The following is a 25,109-nucleotide window of genomic DNA, read 5'->3' on the forward strand; positions in this document are numbered from 1 at the left end:
CGGAAACATAGATCTTATATGGTTTATTGTTATGTTAAATTGTTTGATATTATTGTTTTATAGATACTTATTGTTATGCTAATTTTCTTTCAAAAACATATTTAAAATATTTCCTATATCTCTCGGAAAAGATATTTTCTATATTTAGAAGAAAACATTAGGTGGAAAAATTTTTGACTAGAAAGTGTCACATGGCACTTTCGACTTTGTTTTAGTATATGTTAATAGATAGATAACCAAGTATCGAGTTACTTTTGTCAAAAAAAGAGTATCGAGTTACTTTAGCGTTGGATACAGCGTGCGCGCCGTGGACAGCCAGTAAGAAAAATATCGGTAGAACTGGTTTCTTCTTCTTCGCCGATCAACCTATGTTTGAAAAACAGCTTGGTACTGCGATCTGAGGGAGAAAAGTCGTCTTCCTTAACCATGAGAGCTGTTGCTAGAACTGACACCTACGACTTGAGATCTCGAAAAATTTACTTTTTACTACTGGTCATAATGGCTGCCGGGCTTGCGGTCCTGATTTTGGGGAACCTATCCATGACCCTCTCGACGGCGACTTTGATGTTGCTTACTGTATGTCTTCCACTCTTCTCTGATCCCTTTGCGAAATTTGTAAATGTACAAGCAGTACAACTATAAGTTTATGGGATATCAACGTAACCATTTGGTTTCTCTATTCCAAATTGAAAGATATCGTAGTATTTTGTATAGAACATGGAACGAATGTCATATGTTATCATATATTGAAAACTAGTTGGAATTTTAAATCTTAAAAAGAATGTGAATATATATGATTAAGCTTTGAATGATGCCATTTTTGGTAAATAAATTAAATGCTTTAACTGTTTTATGATCATACGGTAGTAATTGTGCATTAAGTTTTATTTGAGCTTTTATTATGATATAAGCAAGTAATAAAGAGCTAGTATTCTAAATAAATGTAAGACATCATCATACATAAACTTAGGCACTTGAATGTCATTATAAATTACAGATAGAGGAGAAAGACTAGCATGATTTTGGTGCTTAATTGCGTGGAAGACATTTGAAGCATATCATCAACCTCGCTCCAAGACCAAGTCTCGTGGCCAGTCAAACTCCAGTCTCCATACCTAGCTGCTTCCGCCTCGGCTACTTGAGATCAATGCTCGTTGGCTCTATAATTTTCACTGTAGCAAACTTTAATTTATATATATCTCCCAAAATTGTCTCTTATAACAATCCCCAATCCCCACCTTTATATATGCATGCATGCCATCAAGAACAAATGCAGCGCATCACTATTCAATCACTTTAACTATATATATATGTCATGACACTGTTGTTTCATAACGTGTGTTCGTTCCCTCTTTCACATCCACATCACAAGGTATATTGAATATTATATGTAAAGGGATAATATTATATCATAAAGGATAGAATGGTACTTTACTAGTCATATATCTGTAATATAAACACTATATATATTGAATGTCAAGTTAACCTACAACAGGTTTAACACAATTATTTCCCACAATTGTACATATATAAATGAGGATATCTTTCAAAATTTTATAGTTAGTTCTCAAGAGTTCTTGTATTGAATTGGAAGTTGAACAAAAACATTTTCTTGTTCCTATAACATATATAAAAGGGATAAATAAAGAAATCAAAAAAGGTGAATAATAATGTCAATATTAATAAGACAAGTAAGGTATTTGTATTACATACATCAGACGTTTGCAAAACAAAACGACTACGAAAAGAGCAAGATTTCGACATCCTGTTGATCACCATTATAACTACCTGCAACAGTAATTATAAACGTTTAATTAAGGTAATAATACCTGATAAAGATTTATTCACTCGAAGCAACCAATTCTCAACTCTCAAGAGAGCCGCCAGAAATAAGAGTAATGTATGCAGTCCCTGACGAGTGCATAGAAACAATTATTATCTTGACAACCTATCAACAAAATAAAGAAAAAATTAGCTTAGTTTAAGCATCAAACCTTCATTAAACCAAAACAGAGAGAATCGCCTACAAATGATTATATTTCATGTTCTTCCATTACTGGATTTGTAGAGTTAATTTTTCAGAAGCACGTAATGGGTTTTTCTGGAGACTGGAATCAATTCTTTAAGAGAATATATATATATACACACACGTCAAATGACTTAACAAATCAAGCTGAAATGTCTAAAGAAATTTGTAGGTTGCATTTTGTATATTTACGTGAAATTTTTTAAAGACTACAAACTACTAATATAAGAAATCAAGAAAGAATGATTTCTGTAGATAGAGAGAAAGTGAGAGAAGAAGAAATGAGAGATTTATTTCTGTGATTATGAGGTTACAACAGTAAGAGTGTAGAGCTAGAAAGCTTATATACAAGAGCTCTTAACAAACTTTTCTAACTGATTTAACCAACTTGCAACTAACTTCTCTTTTATTTAATTTAACTAAGAGACTGAAAATAGTAATCTCCTATACTCCCCCTTCAAGCTGGACCTTTGAAATAAGTCCAAGCTTGCCACATAGTAACTGATGTTGAGCAGACACAAGAGGCTTAGTAAGAACATCAGCTATTTGCTGAGAACTTGACACATGAGCAGTCTGTATAAACCCTTCTTCTACTTGCTCACGAACATAATGCATATCTCTCTTCAAATGTTTTGTTTTCTCATGAAACATGGGGTTCTGAGCCAGATGTTGTGCTGAAGTATTATCACAATGCAAAGTGACAGGCAGAGGAACATGAACTTGTAAATCTTCCAATAACCCTTGAACCCAGACAAGTTCACTGGCTGTAGCAGACATACTCCTGTATTCTGCTTCTGCAGATGACTTACTAACACTATGTTGCTTCTTTGTTTTCCATGAAATCAAATTAGAACCCAAAAACACTGCATAAGCACTGAGAGATCTACTAGAAAACTGACAGGAGCTCCAGTCTGAGTCACTATAAGCATTAATTTGTAGATCTGTATCAGCTTTATACCATAATCCATGATCCAAAGTACCCTTCAAGTACTTAAGAATATGCAATGCAGCTCTGAGATGTGGAATTCTAGGACAATGAATGAACTGACTTAAGTGTTGCACTGAATAAGACAAATCAGGTCTTGTGATTCCAAGATAAAGCAACCTTCCTACTAAACTTCTAAATACATCAGGTTCTGTAAGAGGGTCACCCACTTCAGTAGAGAGCTTTAAGCCACAAGAGAGAGGGGCTGGAGCAGTGAAACAATCAAGCATACCAGCATCAGAAAGTATGTCCTTAATATACTTCTTCTGTGAGAGAAAAATCCCATTGTCTGTTCTAAGCACTTCAATTCCAAGGAAATATGTCAAATTTCCAAGATCCTTAATTGTGAAAGCTGAGTCTAAGGATCTTTTAACTTCTTCAATTTGAGAAAGAGATGTTCCAGTGATAAGAATATCATCTACATACACCAATAACACCAAAAATTCACCATTCTGAGTCCTAGTAAACAAAGAGTAATCTTGTTTAGACTGTACAAATTGCAAACTTTTGAGAAATTTGCTAAGTTCTTTGTTCCATTGCCTAGATGCTTGTCTAAGGCCATAAAGGGAACGTTTCAATCTGCAAACTTCACCAGGTTTTGCCTTATCATATCCAGCTGGAGGGGACATATACACTTCTTCATCTAAGAAGCCATGTAGAAAAGCATTATTTACATCTAGTTAATGTAAATGCCATTTCTTTATTGCAGCAAGAGCAATAACAGTTCTCACAGTAGCCAGCTTAGCTACAGGAGAAAATGTTTGATGAAAATCCTGCCCTTCAATCTGTTGATACCCAATTGCAACTAATCTTGCTTTGTGTCTTTCAATAGTTCCATCAGGATTCAACTTAGTTTTGTAAACCCATTTAGAGCCTATAGCTTTCTTTCCTTGAGGTAAACCAGTTAACTCCCAAGTATCATTGCTCTCAAGAGCTTCAATCTCCTTCTTCATGGCATTCACCCAATTCAAATCATGTTTGGCTTGATGATAATTTTTAGGTTCAAGAGGAACATATGTTGTGCTTACAACAAAAGAAAGAGAATGTGTGTCTGATGAGGTGGAAGAATTTTTATGAGGAATGTAACCACCTACAAAATCATGAAGGTGAGTAGATGGTTTGATAACTCTGGAAGAAGTCCTAGTGATAGGAACATCAGAAGGTATATTGAGATTTGGTTCAGAAGTAGATAAATCAGGTGAGTGAGATATAGGAGAATCAGAAGATAACATCTGTGGATGCAGATTATTAACAGGGCTAGAATCAGAAAAAGAAGAATTAGGAGTATTAGCAATAGGAGAATGTAAGTGAGAAGAATCAGGAACAGAAGAAATGTGATCCATATTTGTGTTTAGAGAGTAATCAAGAGAGGAAATATCTGAATCAGATGCAAACTGAATCATAGAAGGCTGTTTAGGGTGAGAAATATGATGAGAGATTTGATATGGAAAGATGTTCTCAAAGAAAATCACATCTCTTGAGACAAAAGTAACATGAGTATCCAAATCATATAATTTAAAAGCTTTTTGTCCAAAAGGGTATCCAATGAAGATACACCTTCTAGATCTATTATCAAATTTGTCTCTTTTAACATGCATATTATATGCAAAACAAAGTGATCCAAACACTCTCAATTCAGAATAAGAAGGAAGTTTATGAAATAGTACCTCATAGGGAGATTTCCAATTGAGAACTTTTGTAGGAATTTTGTTTATCAAAGTTGTAGCTGTAAGAAGGCAGTCACCCCAGAACTTCTTTGGCAAATGAGCATGGAATCTCAAAGCTCTAGCAACTTCAAGCAAATATCTGTGCTTTCTCTCAACACGAGCATTTTGTTGAGGTACATTAGGAACACTCTTCTGGTGCAAAATTCCTTTACTAGCAAACAAAGCTATGCAAGATTCTTTAATCAGTTCAGTTCCATTATCTGATCTGATAGACTTAACCTTTATATCAAATTGAGTCTCTACCATAGATTGAAATTCTTGAACAATCTTTTCTACCTGAAGCTTGTTATGCAAAAGATATGTCCATGTAACTCTGCTATGATCATCAAGCACAGTCAAGAAATAGGATGCTCCACCTATTGCTTTCACCTTGTATGGACCCCATAGGTCTAGATGAATAAGATCAAAACAACTAGTTGCTCTACTTGTACTGATAGCAAAGGGAAATTTATGTTGTTTGGCATTGTAGCAAATACTACAATTGTATTCTTTTAATCCAGAACAATCACAATCAGGAACATATTTCATCTTTGATAAAGATGGGTGTCCTAATCTAGCATGAAAAAGATCTAGTTGATCTCTATTTGCTAGTTTATTTTGAGACACACTTGTTGCAGTTTTATTTGGCAAAACAGGAATATTTACATTATCCACATTATTCACTGTGTTACAACCAACCTCATGTCCAAGAGTACCTGAACCTGCAGCTCTGTAAGAAGCACATTGTTGATCATCTACCTTGACAAAGTAATAGAGACCATTGAATTTCTTCCCAGCACCTATGACCACAGAACTAGTATGGTCCTGAAAACAGCATTTATTTTCAGTAAATGATACTCTAACCTTGTTGTGTTCAATTAACCTTCCTATTGACAACAAATTATGTTTAAATCCTTTAACAAACATAACACCAAAGATCATCAACTTATCACTGAGCATGACATCTCCAATTTTCTCAACAACTTTATATGTTCCTTCAGGTAGACCTACCTTAATAGGTTTAACTAACACTCTTGTGTTCATCAAGATACTTTCATCATAAGTCATATGATCACATGCACCAGAATCTATAATCCATAGATTTTTATCACTGTTTTTATTCATAGAACATGTCAATGAATGAGAAATAATACCTGCAAAATTTGCAGATGAACATCCAGATCCAGAAGCATTCACTTGCTGTTTACCCTTCATTGCTCGCATTACTTCTTGACAAATCACATTCAGCATATCAGGAGAAATATTACTGCCATCATCAGTCATCTGACCACCATGATGATGATTGTGTCCAGTAGCAACATCATTTTCCAAAGGATCATTAGCACAGTATTCTTCATGTGAAGAATGTACATTCGCAACAATCTTCCCTCCATAAGCTTGATTGACTCCTTTGTTTGCAGTAGCCTTGATAGTATTGTACCATTCAGGGTATCCAATGATCTTAAAACATTGATCAATTGTATGCCCCTTGGCCTTACAGTGAGTACAATACTTAGATAACTTGTCTTTCTTCCAATCTTTCTTTCCTTGCAAATTTCTCTGAAATTGTCCATTCTTGAAAGTTTGAGCTGCCAATGCATTGCTCTCAACAACCACACCACTAACCTCCTTTGGTTTCTCAATTTGCTGAGCAATAGAGAAAACTCTATTGATATTAGGCAATGGATCCATTGATAACACATTTGTGATTGTGTTATCAAATCCACTGTTAAGTCCTAAAAGAAACTTCATCATTTTGTCTTCTTCCTCAAATTCAGTGATTTTCTTGAGAAAGAAACAACTACAAGACTTCAAGGCACCACAACTACATGTAGGAAAATTCCTAATACATCTCATCTCATCCCATAACTTCTTCAACTTACCATAATAGGTAATAATAGTCATATTTTCTTGTTGTAGATTATCAATTTCTTTCTTCAATTGATATATCAAAGGACCGTTTGATTGTCCAAATCTCTCATGTAATTCCTTCCACAATTCAACAGCAGAATCTAGGTATCCAAAATCATCAGCTAATTCTGAACTCATTGAACTCAATATCCAACTTACAACCATAAAATCAGCTCGTTTCCATTTTTGAAAATCTTTATGATTCTCATCTGGTTTCACAATATCTCCATTGATAAATTGTTCTTTGTTTTTCGCAATTAAACCTCTCCTAACATTTCTACTCCAACGAACAAAGTTTGTTCCAGTAAAAATTGAAGCAACAAGAGAAGAGGTAGGACTATCGGAAGCAGCAATGAAGTAAGGATCATGAATACCTCCATTGTTCATCTGTTGATTGTTGTTAACTGTGTGTTCAGTGTTAATGACACCTTCAATCGCCATTTTAGAGAGTAAAAGTTCAAGAAAATAATTCGAACTTCAATGAATTTTCGTAGAACTTTGCAAGAAATTTCGCACTTGCAAGAAATTTCACAAAATTCTGCTAGATTTCACAATGAGAATTTCAACCTCAATCTCAAAGCGAGAGATTGCGCTCTGATACCATATAAGATATCAAGAAAGAATGATTTCTGTAGATAGAGAGAAAGTGAGAGAAGAAGAAATGAGAGATTTATTTCTGTGATTATGAGGTTACAACAGTAAGAGTGTAGGGCTAGAAAGCTTATATACAAGAGCTCTTAACAAACTTTTCTAACTGATTTAACCAACTTGCAACTAACTTCTCTTTTATTTAATTTAACTAAGAGACTGAAAATAGTAATCTCCTATAACTAACTAGGTAATAATTAACTCAAAACAATTAGACAAAATATAAAATATAATCTTATATTTGAGTGCATTCACGAGTGACTTATAACATTCGACCTTATTATTTGTACATTAATTATAGCATTCGATTTGAATATCTACGCAAATTAGATTTTACACCCGAATGTATGACTCTATTTGTACGCCCAACCCTTTTCAAAATATTTTTTTTAAAAAAAAACATAATTATCACACTTAACGTAATGCTGCAATCTTTCTCAATTTATACACCTGGGTGTACAATCTAATTTGCGGCCATCTGCCCATCTCCTGTAATTCTGAAAAAATTAAACCCTTAGTAATATTCAACCTCAAAAACTGCGACGCTTTTCCACAACCTTCTTCGACACTTGCATTCTCCAGTTTCCTCAAATCAAGGTAAACGGTTAATTCTCTAATTTTTCTGTTTTATTGTTCTAATTTTGTTCTTATTAGTTTTTTTATTTGTTGAGTGAATTTGTCGGGAACTTGAGCGATTTGTTGCGAAATTAATCGAGTGGTTTTGTACAAGAATGTTGAGTGATTTTATGAGAATTTTGTACAAAATTCTTGGGTGACATTGTTTGAAGTCTATGTGTAAATTGTCAGTGACTAAGTTGTGAGAACTTATGCTGTCTTTTCTTTGTAATCTTAAATTACTCTCTTTGGTTTTGCTGTGGAAATTAGATATTTATGGAGCAGATATCACATTTTTAAAGTATTTATAAACGACTAGGTCTGCTTAGTTTCCGCAGCATTTTGTTGCCATCAAATCAATAGGTCATTGCAATAATCTTCATGTAAAATTTAGATTTGAAAGTCCCATTGTTTTTATTTATTTATGGTCGGCTTCAAATGTATTGATATGATAATTCATCCATTTTTGCAATCCAGATTCAGTGCTGGACTTTTGTGCTTGTCATCCTTGTCCTGCTAAAAAAAAGGTTTAGGCTAGTCATTTAATTTCGGTTTATTGGTGGTTGTTTATTTCCTCCCAAATTGCTATTCCTCCCTCTCCTAAAGATGGCGTTTAAATTTAGTGAAAGTATTGGGTCAGACCGTCTGACCCAATACCTTCCGTCGGACAGGCTGAGCCTATCAAAACGCACGGGCTTTTTTTAAAAGTATGTTTCATGGTTGGACCAATAGTTGCCATCAAGATATTTAATCTTCACAGTCCCGTTGCTTCTAAGAGTTTCATGGCTAAATGTGAGATCCTTCATAGCATCCGACATTGAAAGTTAAAAGAGAAAACATGGAGAAGAAGAAAGATGAAGACATGGAAGAAGATCATGGAGATGCCAGATCTGAGAAGAAAAAGAAGAAAGAGAAGCGCACGTTAATGGCAAGAACAACTCCAATTACCAATATCTCTTCACCGGAAAAGCTGTTGTTATAATGGTTTATAGCAAAGATCAGATGTTATAATAGCAAAGGAACAGAACATTAAGGCTGTGATTGGAGATCTGTAATGTCATTCGCGACTCTTCATTATTGTTACTGTAAGAGTGGGCTCTCTGATTTCGCTTTGCTAGCAGGTATTCAAGGATAGATGTGATGTTTCAAGAAGAACTTGAAGTTGATGTAATTACCTATTACTACATCTTCTCATGGAATCTTTAATGGTCACTGCCTGGTACATGTACAATTATTAACTATTTGCTCTGAGTTCTGTTACTTGCAGCCAGGACTGACACCTCTTCCCATTTATTCTTTCAGTTGGTATTTTCCATTTTCAGTTGGACTATTTTCCATTTTCAGTTGGACTTTGTTTTGTTTCAGTTGGACTTTGTTTTGTTTTTCAGTTGGACTTTGTTTTGTTTCAGTTGGACTTTGTGTTCTTTCAGTTGGACTTTGTTTTCTTTCAGTTGGACTTACTGAAACAAAATGAAGACTACCTGAAGAAAAATGAAGACTACCTGAAAAAGAATAAAGACCAACTGAAACCCAAGTAAGTCTAACTGAAGCACAAAAACCAACTGAACAAAAAGAAGACTAACTGAAAAAAAAGACTAACTAAAACAAAATGAAGACTACCTGAAGAAAAATGTAGACTACCTGAAAAAGAATAAAGACCAACTGAAACCCAAGTAAGTCTAACTGAAGCACAAAAACCCACTGAAAAACAAAGAAGACTAACTGAAACAAAATGAAGACTACCTGAAGAAAAATGTAGACTACCTGAAAAAGAATAAAGACCAACTGAAACCCAAGTAAGTCTAACTGAAGCACAAAAACCCACTGAAAAACAAAGAAGACTAACTGAAAACAAAATGAAGACTACCTGAAAAAAATTGGAACCACCTGAAAAAAATGAAGACTACCTGAAAAAAAATTGGAACCACCTGAAAGTCGTCCGACCAAGATTATGGTCGGACGAGTCCGACACAATACGTTCTATTAAATATTAATCACCTGCCTGGTAACCGCTTCTTGAGTATGTGAACCGAGGTGTTGTGGATGTACATGTTATGTTTTGATGATGAAAATTAATATAATATGTTATAGTATGAAAGTATGTAACAGTTGCAACAGATGCATGAAGAAAGGAATTAATAAATGAAGACTATGAAGAAAAGAAAAATCAAGAATGAAGTCCAAGTTTATATGTTCCTTAGAATAGTTACTTTGTATTTAAATGTAATATGCTCGAACTTGGTAAAATGCTATGTGCTAAATATAGAATTATAAAATTAGTATAATTATTATTTTCTTAGAGTTAAGGAAATAAATAATTGTATTAATATTATATATCTATATAAAAAGGAAATTAGTTTTCGAAATAAGATATAAAAAGAATTTTGATAAAAACGTGTTTTAGAAAAGAAATTAATAAAAACGAGTTTTAGAAAAAGAATTTAATAAAACCGTGTTTTATAAAGGAATTTTGGAAAAACGAGTTTTAGAAAAAGATTTTAACATAAAACCGTGTTTTCATAAAAACGTGTTTTTAAAATAAAATATTTTTATAAAAAACGAGTTTTACCAAAAACGTGTTTATAAATTCAGATTTTATAAAATAGATTTTGGAAAATACTTTTTGATAAAAATTGAAATCTAATATGGAAAACTTATCTTTTTAAGATTAAAGATAAAGATAGAAAAAGATAAAGTTTGTTTTTCTAAAAGAGAATTAAATCCCTTAAATTAAGGATTAAAAGATAAAGATAATTTTGAAGGATGGACGTCCAAACCATGTCCTATAAAAGGGTTTTATAATTCACTTTTAGATCTCACGTTTTCAGAGATAAAAACCGAATTTATTAAAAGCTGAAAACAATTTCCTACGGCACTGAGCATATCACTGAGCGAGTCAGATTAAGTAACTTTCATACGATTGTAATTGTCCTCAAAATTGCTTGACTAAGAAGCACATAATTGAGGATCGTTTTCTTTCTGTAATTTTACCATTATAGAGAGTGTCAACACTTAGAGTTAAGTGCTGGGGGTCACTACTAGGGTTAGTAGTGAGGGAATTCTTATTGTATCAAGAGATTGATGTTTTAAGGATTTAAAGAAATAAAAGAGTTTTTGTTTCTTGTGGACGTAGATCTCAGAGGTGAGATTGAACCACGTTATATCTTGAGTATTGAGTATTGAGTATTGAGTATTGATTTAATATAGTTTTAGTTTATTATTCGCAAAAACTCAAATAAGCGTTTTACGAGTGTTTGGTTCAACGCCTGGCACAGTGCCATAAAAGAGATTTTGCGGAAAAACGATTAAATTTCACCACTCAATTCAACCCCCCCCTTCTTGAGTGTCACCTTGTGTTCCAACACGAGGCTTTGCAACTCATCAGTTACAACTCGAGCGGTTTCCTGAATCATGGCACGATGGAGGTTACTAAACTATTCCTTATTATTTTCTTTAAAATCCTCCACCAAACTTTTAAAAATATCCACATATTTCGTGTATATTGAATTGAGAAAGTTTCGTGATGGAGGGCGGTTTTCCCCACTGTTGAGTTGCAACTCTTCAAGCCTTTGTGTATGAGACTCGGGTTGCTCAGTGGGGTTAAAACCTTCTTCAAAAGATCGAACAGTTTCTACATAATTAAGATCCTCTAACAGATTCTCAAGATTTTGATCAGATGAATTCCCATCGTCCTGAAGACTGCCTTTACGAGTAGATCTTCTTGAAGCCATTAAGGAAACTCTCTCAGATCGAAGTGTAACTTCAAGATCCAAGTATAACTGTTTCCTCCCACTGTGGTCACAAAAAAACCTGTTGAGGTGACTTTGCACTTCACCACCAAGTCAAACGCCCAATATTGTTTTTGGTTCGCTAGGGGGCTGCTCCTCTTGTTACTGATTACACTGGATAACCTTGCTAACGTCAAATCCGCTAGAAGATGTATTTAGAGCCAAAGCAACCAGAAGGACGTGACAGTTGCACCGAGAGTGGAATGAAAACTGAACTATAAGCAAGCAAGCATGCATGGATGCAAGATACGAAAGCCTTCCGTATATAGAAAGGGATAGAGTCAGACTACAATTGTATTGAAATGAAGGAGTATTACCTCCATAGTCGTACAATTGGAAAGGGAAATACTTCCTAGTGAAGAATTTTGTAACCACGCTAAACTACCCTACCCTACACTAAACTTGGCTGAGAAGCCAAGTGGAAAACTACGGAAAGCAGTAAAAGTGCTAAAAGAAGAATAGATTGTCTGTGTGTTTGTTGTTGTCGTTGCTTCTATGTCTTCACGCATATTTATAGATGGATAGTGCTGCAGATCGTGGGGTTATGGACGGTTTTTCCTTTAGACGCCATCTTCTCCTGATTTGAACTTGAATGTTCCATCAATATCCGCTCCGTCTTTGCCTTCTGGAAACCGTTTAAACTCCTTGATCTCGTCAATGTTGGATATCTCGTAAACCGTTTAGACTGGCGTTTGAACTCTTCATCGCCAGTTAAACCATCGTAAGTCAATCATTGTCCAACTCTGTTAATACAAAGTCAACGCGATATTTTTGGGTGTTAACAGCTCCTCATCAGAGGAAGCGTACGCTCTGAGGAAAAACTTGCAAAGTCTTCACTCCTTCATCCATGCTCCTCTTAAGCCATTCCTAGCCACTTCTTTGCCTTGCCATTCGACCACAAACACCTACAAAGTGTATCAAAAGTACATGAGAGCATTTTTATTCATAAATCATCAAAATCAAGTCTAAAACACACCGAAAACCCACAAAATCACAAAAAGGACTAAGAAAATGCAAAACCATGCAATTAAACACAAAACTGCCCTAAACATGCCAAAACACATACAAAATGAACCTAAACTAAGGGGAAATTAACTCTAAAAGTGTCCATTCTGGCCACTTATCAAATATCCCCAACTAGGACTTTGGCACGTTCTCGGGCAAAACAAACGACAACTAGAACACAAAACACACAATTATATATACTAACTCTCTATCGTAGGAATCACGGATGCATTTAGCATATACATCAAGCCATTTAAACCTTCAAGTCCCTTAAGAGAACGAGTATGCTCTCGTGAGGGTTTTCGAGCAAAGATTACCCCATAACTCAATTCAAGATTCAAGGCGAAGTTTTTCAAAAACTCAAGAGATGGAAAAGATGGAAAAAGAAAAAAAACAAGGGAAAATGAGGAAAATGAAAAACGAAAGCTAGTGATTACACTTTGCTACAACTATTCATGTGGATTGATAATTCATTTTTATATATAGTTTTTAGGTGCATTTAGGTTGCATTTAGAGCATTTAGTTTCATAATTAGGTTCATTATTGCATTATATTCTTAAGTTATGTTTTTCTATTTCTATTCGGTATGTTTTCTTATTTTTGATGAATTTCAGGCATTGAAGACGTATTTGGATTATGATTAGATGAACTTGAGGATTAGGAGCACTTGGAAAGGAGTAAATGCATAAGGATCGTATGGATATGTCATAGTACGAGATTTGAGCAAAAACGAAGCGGAAAGTCATTAGAAGAAATATGAAAAAGAGTCATGTCTACTCTCTGATCATAACTTTTGATGTGATTCTTAAAATCGAGTAATTCCACCAGATTTGGAAACTAGACTTGAAGATCTTTCCAACGATAGGTGGCACGCCCCGAGGAGACTTCTAGTCAAGGAGTTATGCCTTTCGGAAGATTGCACTGTTTCTGCTGGAATCTGCCGCGCGTACGCGCGGATCACTAATCCGCCTATTAATGATATATTTAAGATTTTCTTATCTTGTAAATTACTTTCCAAGTCATATTAGGTTATTGAATATTTATTTAGATAGGTTTTCATTCTTTCTTCTCTCCTCTCTCTCACGTTATTTTAGGTTTTAGGTTTTAGTTTTCTCTCTTCCTCTCTTTCTCTCTAGTTTTTAGTGTAAACCCTAGTTTTTATTCTTCTTCATTAATTCATGAATTCTATTAGTTTCTTTCTTGATTTCTTTGATTATGTTTTTCTTTGTAGATTTAGATTTCATTATTTATTTCATGATAGAGTAGTTTCTTTTATCTATGGTTAAGTTGAACCCTAGTATGATTTAATTCATGATTGTTTCTTTAAATTCTCATATTAATTGTTAATTGTTCTTGCTTAATTGATTGTGCATATTCCAATACTAGATTAGGGATAACTAGTATTGTTATGATTCCATTGTCTTGATCACAACGGGAGTTGGATTTTGACGGATTTGAGTATTTCAATTAAGGACATGAAGTTCTCCACGGGATAGGTAGAATGGATTGTTAGGAAGTTAAAGTGTCGTGTTTAATGTCTTTAATTTGCATGATTCCACAGGAGTAGGCTTGAATGCATATTAGAGAAGCCATAGATACTCGGGAGAGGTTTATGGTACTTTATAGGGTGTACTTTTCCTTGTGAACATTTAATTTATTAATTTGGGGTAGAAATTATTTTGTATTACTTCATGCTAGTGGGGATACTTAACTGTAGAGTCTTTTATTTATATGTTGATTAGTATAGTTTTTGACGATCATTGTTATTAATCTCCTTTAGTCTTACCATTATTTAAGGGCTAATCATAGAACAACTTTCTCTTTGTGGGATCGACTCTGACTTACCCTACTACATAGGTAGGAGGATTAGTTAGGTTATTTATTTTTGTTAGGTGCGCGACACGCCTACCATGGATGCAAGTATTTCTTGACGCGGTAGGTAGGATAGCTAGCAAATGTTAATGGTTGAAAAGCACATAGCATATGCACAATAGCCTGGACTCGGGAGCACCTATCCCCTAATTGCCCTTCTCCAAACAACCAAACTCAACTCAATCAAATTTACTAGGAAATTTGGCATCTCAAACTCCTCGAAGGAGTTAGAAAGACAAGAATAGTAGCTACAAAAACTTTTAAAAATAGTAGAAAGACAAGAAAAGTGAAGACCCCCTAAAGTTGGGACCTACACAGGTTAATCAATAGTTCAGACCTTTTAAAAATTATTATCCAAAGTTCAGATTTCTATTGTCAATTTTTCCAAAGAAGAATCATTCATGCCACGTGGCGCAAAAAGCTCAATTAGATGGTCCACGTGGCAAGGGAATCAAAGAATAATCCCTTCCCTTAATCACGTATATAATTGATTTGATATGAACTAAATTAGAAAATCAGTAAGATTCAAAATCAAATTGAATGCTAATTAGTAGTATATGTTGACGTAATTCACGGATTGTAATTGATACGTAATCTATATGATTAAGGAAACAATTATTGGTTATATTCGAATTCAAACATGTTAATAAAATAATTTTATCAATCAATCAATGGTAATTGTAAAATAATTTGGCTTACCTTCATCGAAATATCATTTGTAGAAACAAAATCAAAGGGAATCCTAACTAATTATTGGTAACTTTATCAAAATTGCCTGATTTATGGATTTTTGAATTGTCATAGTCAATCACCATTGTCATATGCAGGGTGTACGTTTCTTTGGTATAAATAGTGGTCACCCACACATTTCCTTGCACTTCATATCACAAAAAATAAATCTCCCAAAAAAAAGATATAAAAAATTCAAGTTTGATAATGGGGCAATGTAGCAAGTAAATTCATGGCTGAAATTTTGCACAGTTCATTTCGTAGATAATATATCATTCTATGCATTTGTTCAGCTGATGAAGCTAAGTTGAATCTTAGAAAGCGTGTTAGATCAGTATTTTCTGAATGCTTTTGAAGTAGCCATGAATCTTGTGGTTATTATGCATCTCTCTTGAATGGTCTATGCAAAATTCTTTGATTTCTCAGTAGAAACTTGCTTAGAATTTTGGACTTTGAATTTAGTGTGATCCGAATTCTGGACACTCCGTATGTTTCCGTCCTTGGTATAGTTCTTATGGGGCCGGGAGAGGGGGGAGGGAGGGAGGTGGAGATATCTTGGCCGCAGAGTTTGCATTACTCAAGTAAAGGCTTTCAGTCTGGGCCATTGTTTTTTGAAGTTGACAGGATTATAAGAGTGGATTTATAGGTGGGGTACATCCCAAATGCAGAGATTGCATTAGTCAAGCGAAGGCGTTTACAATCTGGGTCAATGTTATTGGAAATAGTTGCATTTTAGACAACAAATGACTTTTGTGAAACAAATAAAACATTTGTAGATAAATCATTTTAGATATATGGGGGTATCAAGTATTATCGTTTACCCTAATGTAGGTCATCTACTGATTATATGATTGTGAATAAATGTATACTTTGTCATATTATATTTTTTTCTGATTTAATTATTAGCAGTGTTATATGATTTTTTCATGTTTGTTTTATTTGAACTTTTATATAGATTGATCAATTATGCCTTATGTGTGGCCTGATTGTATCGACCTTGATCTGCTCTAACCTAAGGCCTATAAAATGTCGAGAATGATGCTGTCAATTATTACCAAGTTGTTATAAGAAATCTTAGTATTGTTGTAACTATATCTTAGCTAGCTAATACTTTCATATAGCTTATTATTTAGTCCAACTAAAACGCATATGTTACCTCATATAGTTAGCTTTTTTTTTTGAAGAGAAGGTTACCTCATATATTTAGCTTTGGCTGCTATATATGTTCTAAATATGTATTGGATTCACTTAATGTAATACAAGTAAGTTTATTCTTTTCACACACACACACACACACACATATATATATATATATATATATATTGGCTCATGTGAGAATACCATAGTTATGTGATAATACTTAATTATATGAGAATAGATTTCTACCCTTAGATCACTTTCATAACTCTTAAATTTGAGGGTCTAAGGCTCACATTTATATGGTAATGAGCTAATGTATTTTTCATAATATATTTCCTAAAGTGGTTTCATATCAGGATAATGTATACTTTATATGATTTGTGAACTTTGCACTATTAATGAATCATTATCAATAATCTTATTTCGTGATTTTGTATGGTGTACAATCTATAGAATTATTAATAATTTCTTTTTTTTATAATGGAAGTAATATCTGAAGTATTATGAGAGATGTACAAGATACATCATATGTTCATGTTGTTGTGCTAATCATGTTTTTTATGGTTTCTAAAGATTACATATATGGAACGTTTTTTCATGGGTGATGATGTACAAGTCATATAGGTGATCTATTAATAAGTGATGATATATAAACATTTCATATATATTGGTGATGATGTAAAAAAAATCAGCTTATTTATTTATGCTAATTTAACAATTGATGCTAAAGTAAATTTAAATATGCATATCAAATCTAATTGATGATAATTAGGATCATATACTAAAGGTATGTCAAGTAATTCATATTCTTGCTTTCTAATACTATATATATAAAGAATACTCCTTCAGGCCACGTGTCGTTCAGTTAGAGCTTTCCTGCCCATGTGGCATGCTCTATTGTTCAAAATCATTCGAAGCTCAATTAGATGGTCCACGTGGCAGTAGTGAAATCAAAGAATAATCCCTTCCCTTAATCACACATATAATTGATTTGAGATGAACTAAATTAGGAAACCAGTAAGATTCAGAATCAAATTGAATGCCAATTAGTAGTATACAAACTATTTTCAAAGAGATTGTCCACGTGGACTCTCAATTGTGTTGCGTGTTAGTTCACTACGATTGCACTAATTACGCTGTAATTTGATTTAGGAAGTAAATCATGTAATTACCGTGTTAATTGATACTAGGATCAATTTGAATGGCTGAATTATAGGAAAATTACATAAAGTTTCCCACATGTAATACCTAGTTGAGAATATTCGGTCAATCAATCTTCATGATGGCCTCAATCATGCGATTAGATTGATATTAGAATGGATCAAAATTAGGAAACTTTATGGATCAAAATCAATTCCTTCGAATTATAACTTGCACTATATATATTGAAGCTAATGTTAAGGAATTATGTTGGTTTATTTTATAAGCCACAATTAATAATTCCGAGCAAAAAAAATCCACCAATCTCTCCAACACAGTACACTCTGAATCCACCGGTGGTCGGCTTACCTTTGCCTTCTATTCCACCTTCATGTGGTGCATTGGTGCTTCCGATGAACAACGATAGAGCAGAAGAGCAGAAGGACAGATTGTCGAAGGAGGGTTGGACCCAATTTTGGGTTTTCTTAATCTAATAATCTGAACAAAAAGAAAAAGGAAAACTTAGTTACAAATCGAGAGAGATGGAAAAGGTTGGATTGGTTTCATAGCATTTTCTGTAACATGAAAGAATGAGGGTGGTTAATAATTGAGGATATGACAATGAAAATTAATTATTTTGGCTAATCTTGAGCTTCCTTGTATTGGGTCTGTTCTTTTTGGTTTAGTTTCAAATTTTCAGGTTTAACGGCGGGTGGCGGGAGATGAGATACAAAAATATAGCTCCAACCTCTAGAAATAAAAGATTAAACTTTCCCACCAACTTTTCACAAATTTGGCCGACAGCACAAAGAGAAAGAAAGAAATGAGGTGCTAAAGATGTCACTTTATGGAGGAACTCTCCATTAAAGCTTCATTAGTGCTTGATAGTAAGGAGAGAGAAAAAATATAATTTGGAGAAAGAGAAAAGATATTAAGAGGAATCAAAACTATACTTCCAATACTCCTATTAGATTAATGAATTAGATTTGCAATGACGGCAAATATTTACAAACTAGATTATCATTTTCTAGAATATCTAAAAGTAATATGATGGACAACTAGAAATAAATTTACAAAAGTCTATATTAATTGTTATCCATTAATAGAAAAGTGGACTTGACTAACATATCCTTAAAGATCATTATAATTTCTTAAAATCATAATTAAAAGTACGGTACTTATTAAGGGGAAAAAATAGTTACTGTTTTTGTATTTGAAGTGAGGAAAAAAAAGGACCCAAATTTGTAGACCTATAGGCAAGAATTGTAATGTTGTGAATTTTGATTTTTTTTTTTAATACTTCTGTAGTGAATTGTGATTCTATTTTTATAATTCTGTTGTGAATTGTTATTTTTTTTTTTTTTGTATAATTCTGTTGTGAATTGTGAAAATACAAGTTTATGTGAAAACTAAAATTTTGGAAAAAGCTACTTCAGATGTTGGACCAAACAAGCACTTTATTTGTACTTCAATGGTTTTTTTTTTGTAACGGGTACTATCACAATAAATATTACGCTACTCCTCATTCAAATTCCTGGATCCGCCCTTAATCCTCGAGATTTGTAGACCAACTTTTGCACTTTTGGTTTTGAACTTTTGTGGAACAAAGGTCGAGCTATTGTAATTGATATAACAGATAATAAAAGAGAGAAGAGAAAATAGAAACAAGTATCACTATAGCATTATAGCTATTGTAATTGATAGATCTCAACCATTGATAAGGTTGACTTTAGTTTTATCAAACATATAATACTACGATTGATAAATTTTCCAAATTTGAATCAGTGTAAACATCAATATCATCTTCTGATCAATAATCAAATCTCTCCCCTAATTTGAAGGACATTAATCCCATTGCTTGATTTTGTTTGGCAATTATCAATGGAGGTTGAAATGTGATTGTAGGAATCACAATTCACAACAAGAAGAAATTAACTAATATCGGCTTTCTACAGTGATAAGCAAAACAATTTGTAATTAGGTAGATCAAGAGAGAGAAAAATTCGTGGAAATTAGTTATACTGTTGAAGTAAATTAGATCTACAAAAAATTACAATAAAAATGGAAGGTATAAATCTAAGAATGTAAATAGATGGTTGTGCAATAAAACTTAATATAATTAGGGTATATTCTCCCAAACTTATTTTCAATTTAGTTCGATTCTGTTCAGTTTGGTTGTAAATAGTCTAGTTCAGTTCCAATTAGTTCGGATCGGTTCCTACGTTATCATCTAATTCAGTTAACTTTATAGATTAGGCTGCATTTAGGACTTGGTATACACTCCTATACACTCTAATGCACCTTCTAAATTGAGTATTTACAAATTTATAATAAATGGTATTGTGAGATATGCATGCATAACTATATTAGTACTCAATTTTTTCCCATTAGTCAAATTAATACATATGCTTTCACATTATATGAGGCATTGATTAAGTTATTACAATTGTATAAATCTCTGCATCATTTGGTGAATCATTCATATTTTGTTGCTTCATTATCAGTCTATTACCCCATTCCAGAAAAATTTTGTGTCAACATTTCATAATTTATTGCTTTTTTATCTTCACATTCCTATTCCATAAATCAAGTGTAAAATAATAAACAACCCTTAGAATATATCATTCCTTTCCAATAAGATAAGTATATTTTAGAAATGATAGTAATTGCATATCAGTTTTGATAACGATATTGAGTGGTTGTCCTATACTTCATCATCTGTAAATAAATCGTGGGTATAATAATATGAAAAAGAATTGCTATAAAAAATTCTAGGTTATGTAATATGCAGTTGCAATATCGAGAACTAAACACAACATAATATGCCTAAAAGTTTCTATATATTGTTTAACAAAGTATTACCATCAAGACGTGATACAGTAACTAACGAACGCAAAAACCTTTGAATGAATGAAATGTACTTTACCGAATTCCTATATATGATCATATTTTTGGGGTTACAGAATCATAGTACAACACCGAAAGTTCATACAATGATCGTATATAGGAATTCAAGTATGGATGCATCACGTACTTCAATGTTAAGTGTATTTTGGTGAAGAGAAGTTCAGTTAGGTTTAGGAGAATTCAGGTTGAGAGAACGCACCCTAAATTTTAAAGCATTTATGATATGGTGAATCATATGATACATTATCAATCACGAAAATCATGAAAAATATCATGAAAGATGACCATAAATTTTTAGGGTGAGAGTTCATGTTGCAGAGAGGAAACACTTGGAAAGTGTATTATGTATATTATACATATTTTCATGGGTAAAAGTATAATTATGTCTTACAATTATATAATCCATAAAATATTATTTGTTAATTGATCTTCTACAAAAAAGAAATGAATATATTAAATGTTCATATAATAAAATTGGGTTAAATCATATTGAGCATTGAACAAAATGTGTGTGCATGTGTGTGCATGTGTGTGGGGGGGGGGGGGGGTTGTCAATCTATGCTGACTAAAATTTCGGGTCTAAGTTGCATAATTTGTAAAAGAGGAAGAGCTTAACTTGCCATATGAAAGATTGTCGTTAAATTTATTTGGTGAAAGTTAACATTATGATAGCGAAGAAAGGTGGGAATGTAAGTATGCATATTTTTGGTAGGTAAAGGTATAGTTATATGTAATACAATTATTATAATTTTTTCTTAGATCTTTAAACCTTTTATAAACATGGGGTGAATATTAATCATTGAACAAAATATTAGGGGTCATTTACTCTAATTAAAATTTATAGATCTAAATTGCACAATCGGTGATCAAAGTGGGAGGGTTTAACACAACAAGAATCCGCCTTTTTAGCGTCTGCATTTAGCGTCCGAAGTACAATTGGACGGTAAATTCAAAATTAGCGTCTGATATATAACAGACGCAGATTAGCGTCTGCTTTCTTGTTTTTTAGCGTCCGTTATTGTAAACCGACGCTAATTAACGTCCGTTTACAAAAACGGACACTAATTAGCGTCCGTTAATTAAATTGGTGTCCGTTTGGCGGACGCTATTTTATTGGTCTTACCAAACCAATCGACCAAACCGTCCAATTGGCCTAACTAAGAATTAAAATCCTCTCTCTCTCACTCAATTCTCCCTCAAACTATTCATTTTCCTCAGATCTGGTATTTCGTTATTTCTCTCGCGTCATCGCCGCTTCTCTCTCTGAGCATCATCGCCGTCTTCAAGTATCACCGCCGCTTCTTTATCAGGTATATTTTATTTTATTTTTAATTGTCGTTTGAATTTTCATTTTTGGATTTTCAGTTTTTGAATTCTCGGTTTTTGGATTTTCATTTTTCAAGTTTCGTTTCTGAATTTCTGTTTTTGGATTTCCGTTTTCCAATTTTCAATTTTTTAATTTTCGCTTTTTAAATTTTCAGTTTCTTAATTTTCGTTTTGTGAATTTTCATTTTTGGTTGTAAATTTTCAGTTTTTGAATTTTTGTTTTCAGTTTTCCTTTTTAGATGTTCGTTTTCGCTGTTGTTTGGGTTTGGGTTTTTGGATTTGTTGTTTTGGTTTGGGTGGGTCTGTTCGTGGGGTTGTTCGGGGATGGTGGTGCTTTCCGGCTTGTGTGGGGGTTCGGGTTGGTGGGGCTTTGGGTTCGTGGGAACATCGGTACAAGTGACTCCACTGTGTGGCGTATACCATGAAAACCCACTTTCTTACCTTGTTTCCATTGATGGCTTCAATTTTCTCATTGATTGCGGTTGGAATGACCATTTTGACCCTTCCCTCCTTCAACCCCTCTCCAGGTTTCCTTCCCCCTTTCACTTTTCTTACTTTCTTAATTATTATTCTGTTGTGTTTCTATATACGTTAGCGCTTAATTCTTTTTTTTGCTTGTTTCATTATTCTGCAAGTTTAGGTGAAATGCAATGTGAAATGTATGTTTTTGTTTCAGTTAGGACAAATGTATCAGAATTTGTTTTTGTTGCATTAGGTATTTCATATTAGTGCATCTTTCTTTGCTAAGAGGTCTTGGAGAAACTGTGCTAAATTGGCCGAATCGAGAGCCGCCGAGGAACTGGCAGGGCGTGCGTGTTGCTTTGTTATATTGTTGTCAATCATACTTGGTTGTTGTAAATTAAGAAGTAGAGGAGCTCTTTGGGTTGGCTATGCAGTCATTCATTGAGGAAAGTGGAGGGTTAGTGAAGTGTAGGTTCTAATTCTTTAGGGCCTTAAGATAAATGAAGTGATCTGTCTGAGACCAAAATATGGTTATACCAGTAGCAACATTCATGCATTTTGCTCTCAGAGTTACAACTGAATCTTCAAATAACATGCCTGAGTGCAACACTCTTGGCATTTTATAGTTCTGATCAAGGAAATATTAATTGCTAGTCTAAACATTTTAGAATTTGACCATACAATTCCATTAAACACCACATATAGTTTTATATGCAAGGCTTGTCAGAGCATTAATTCACATAAAAGCTGAAATTCATGATTTATGTGAAAGTATATGAATCGCGGACTAAGAACAAGTAATAGCAGATTTCAAACACACAAGAGCATTCATATTTTATAGTCTTGATGAACATTCTCTATAAAGCTAGAAAGTAGAAACATCACTTTCATCCTCACTTTTATACTACACCCTTATTAACACAATCCCAGATGAGCAATTGAGCACATAAATGATAAACTTCAGCAAGCAGCTGGAAATTGGAATAAAACTAAACAAATAGTAGGAAGAGAACCTGTGCAAAGGCGAAAGGTAAACCTGAATACAACCCTGCAGCTCTCTCTCTGTAGGAAACATATCTTACTCCTTAGCTGTCAATTCTCTGATGCTTATGATAATTTTAGATCGATAATTTTAGATAAGTCTAGATCGATTCAAGCTGAGTTAGTTGAATAGAACAGCACCCTTCTTTTGCGTTTAATCAATGGTATTGCATCCATATATGATTAACTAATCTATTTACTCCTTAGCTGTCAATTCTCTGATGCTTATGATCGTAGTCCAAATGAAGTTCATTTTTCTCTCATCTATTTTAATATAGGATCCTCTTCTGAAGCCTGCACCAAAGAAGCAGAGTGAGTCTTCATCAAAGTAGATCTGTTTCGTAAGTGCTGTACTGAAATCTTATCTTCTCATGTTTGTGAGTTTTATCATGTTGGTTTGGACGGATGAATTGAATCTCATCTGAAAGTGGTTTTATGGCTGAATAAACTTTGCCTCGTTATTATGGGCATCATTTGGCATGTAATGCCTATAAATTGGTTAATGAATGTGTCCTGTAAAATTTGTATCTCCAGCTTGCCTGGTGGAACTGATACTGAAGGTTGAGGCACTGCCTCTGGTGAATCCCATAATTAATGTTTGATTGTCCATCAGTTGGTGATTGCCAGATTTATCAGTTTCTTCTGTATCTTTCTTTTATGAGTTCCTAATCGCAGTTGGTAGGAGTATCTAGCTAAATGAGTTTATTCTTCTTTTAGGATCACCAGTTTAGTACTTAAAAAGATTTACATTCATTGGATACAACATAATAACTCACGTTTTGATTTTAAGGTTTTTTGTGTATATTTATCGTAGGCTAACTCTTTATTTATCTTTGTAATTTTTGCTGTTTTTCGTTTAGTATAGATCATCTGACTGAATCTGTTGGTGTGTATTGTTGGCGACTGAATCCCTTCAATTTCTAGTGTTGAACATTTGAGCATGTTTTATCATCTAATTCGGTAGTATCTATATTTTTGTTAATATATATTTCTGTATTTTAGCATCTATATTTCTGTATACAACATAATGAACTATTTCTGATTTGAGCATGTTGAAATAGTATGTGAGGATATTTATGACTTTAGTATAATAAATAGTGTACTAATTGTGATTTTTTTTCTTTTGCAGGTTTGCTTGGGTTTGATAGGATGACTTTGGAAAGGTTGAAGATTGAAAATTTGTAATATTGAAGAAGAAATGAATTCTTTCTAATGTATTAGATAGATTTTTTGTTATTATTTATTTAAGTAAGGTTGTAAATTATTCACAGATTTTGATTTATATTGTAATTACTTTTATTACATATAATAATAATTATAATTTTTCCTCTAAATTTGCATTATTATATTAGATAGTGACAAGTTTGACCCAACACAATAACCAAGAAAAAGTGGTTACTAAAAAGTTTCAACATTGCACCATACAAATACAAGCTTGAAACATTACATTTGAAAAAAAAAAAAAAGAGAATTACCGTCCGAATTTTCAAATTTAGCATCCGACTTTAGGGTCGGACGCTAATTAGCATCCGACTTTAGAGGCGGACGCTAATTAGCGTCCGACTTTAAAGTCGGATGCTAATTAGCGTCCGCCTCTAAAGTCGGATGCTAATTAGCGTCCGACCCTAAAGTCGGATGCTAAATTTGAAAATTCGGACGCTAAACTTTTAGCGTCCGCTTAGCGGACGCTAATCGAAGAATTAGCGACTAGGGGTTTTGCATCAGTCTTTTAGCGTCCGTTGACGGACGCTAATAACTTTAGCGTCCGATCCCGCGTTTTTAGCGTCCGATTTTGGCAGACGGAAAAG

At 33.5% G+C, this 25,109-nt stretch overlaps 1 protein-coding gene and 2 long non-coding RNA genes across 3 annotated transcripts; 2 read left to right on the forward strand and 1 right to left on the reverse strand.

Annotated features, from left to right (window-relative positions):
* Window positions 1-2,470: 2,470 nt before the first annotated feature.
* Window positions 2,471-3,640, reverse strand: LOC125493683 (uncharacterized mitochondrial protein AtMg00810-like). The gene has a single exon (XM_048637166.1). It carries the CDS (start codon window positions 3,638-3,640, stop codon window positions 2,471-2,473), a length of 1,170 nt encoding a protein of 389 aa, XP_048493123.1.
* A 4,049-nt stretch (window positions 3,641-7,689) lies between these two features.
* LOC125493519 (uncharacterized) lies at window positions 7,690-9,103 on the forward strand. The gene is made up of 2 exons (XR_007270136.2): window positions 7,690-7,873; window positions 8,700-9,103. It is a non-coding gene; the product is annotated as an uncharacterized LOC125493519 (long non-coding RNA).
* Window positions 9,104-21,425: 12,322 nt separating this feature from the next.
* LOC109135714 (uncharacterized) lies at window positions 21,426-24,635 on the forward strand. The gene is made up of 3 exons (XR_007269984.2): window positions 21,426-21,782; window positions 23,580-23,642; window positions 24,431-24,635. It is a non-coding gene; the product is annotated as an uncharacterized LOC109135714 (long non-coding RNA).
* The last annotated feature ends 474 nt before the right edge of the window (window positions 24,636-25,109 follow it).

Source organism: Beta vulgaris, chromosome 9 (assembly GCF_026745355.1).
Source record: "Beta vulgaris subsp. vulgaris cultivar EL10 chromosome 9, EL10.2, whole genome shotgun sequence".
NCBI classification, from domain to species: domain Eukaryota; kingdom Viridiplantae; phylum Streptophyta; class Magnoliopsida; order Caryophyllales; family Amaranthaceae; genus Beta; species Beta vulgaris.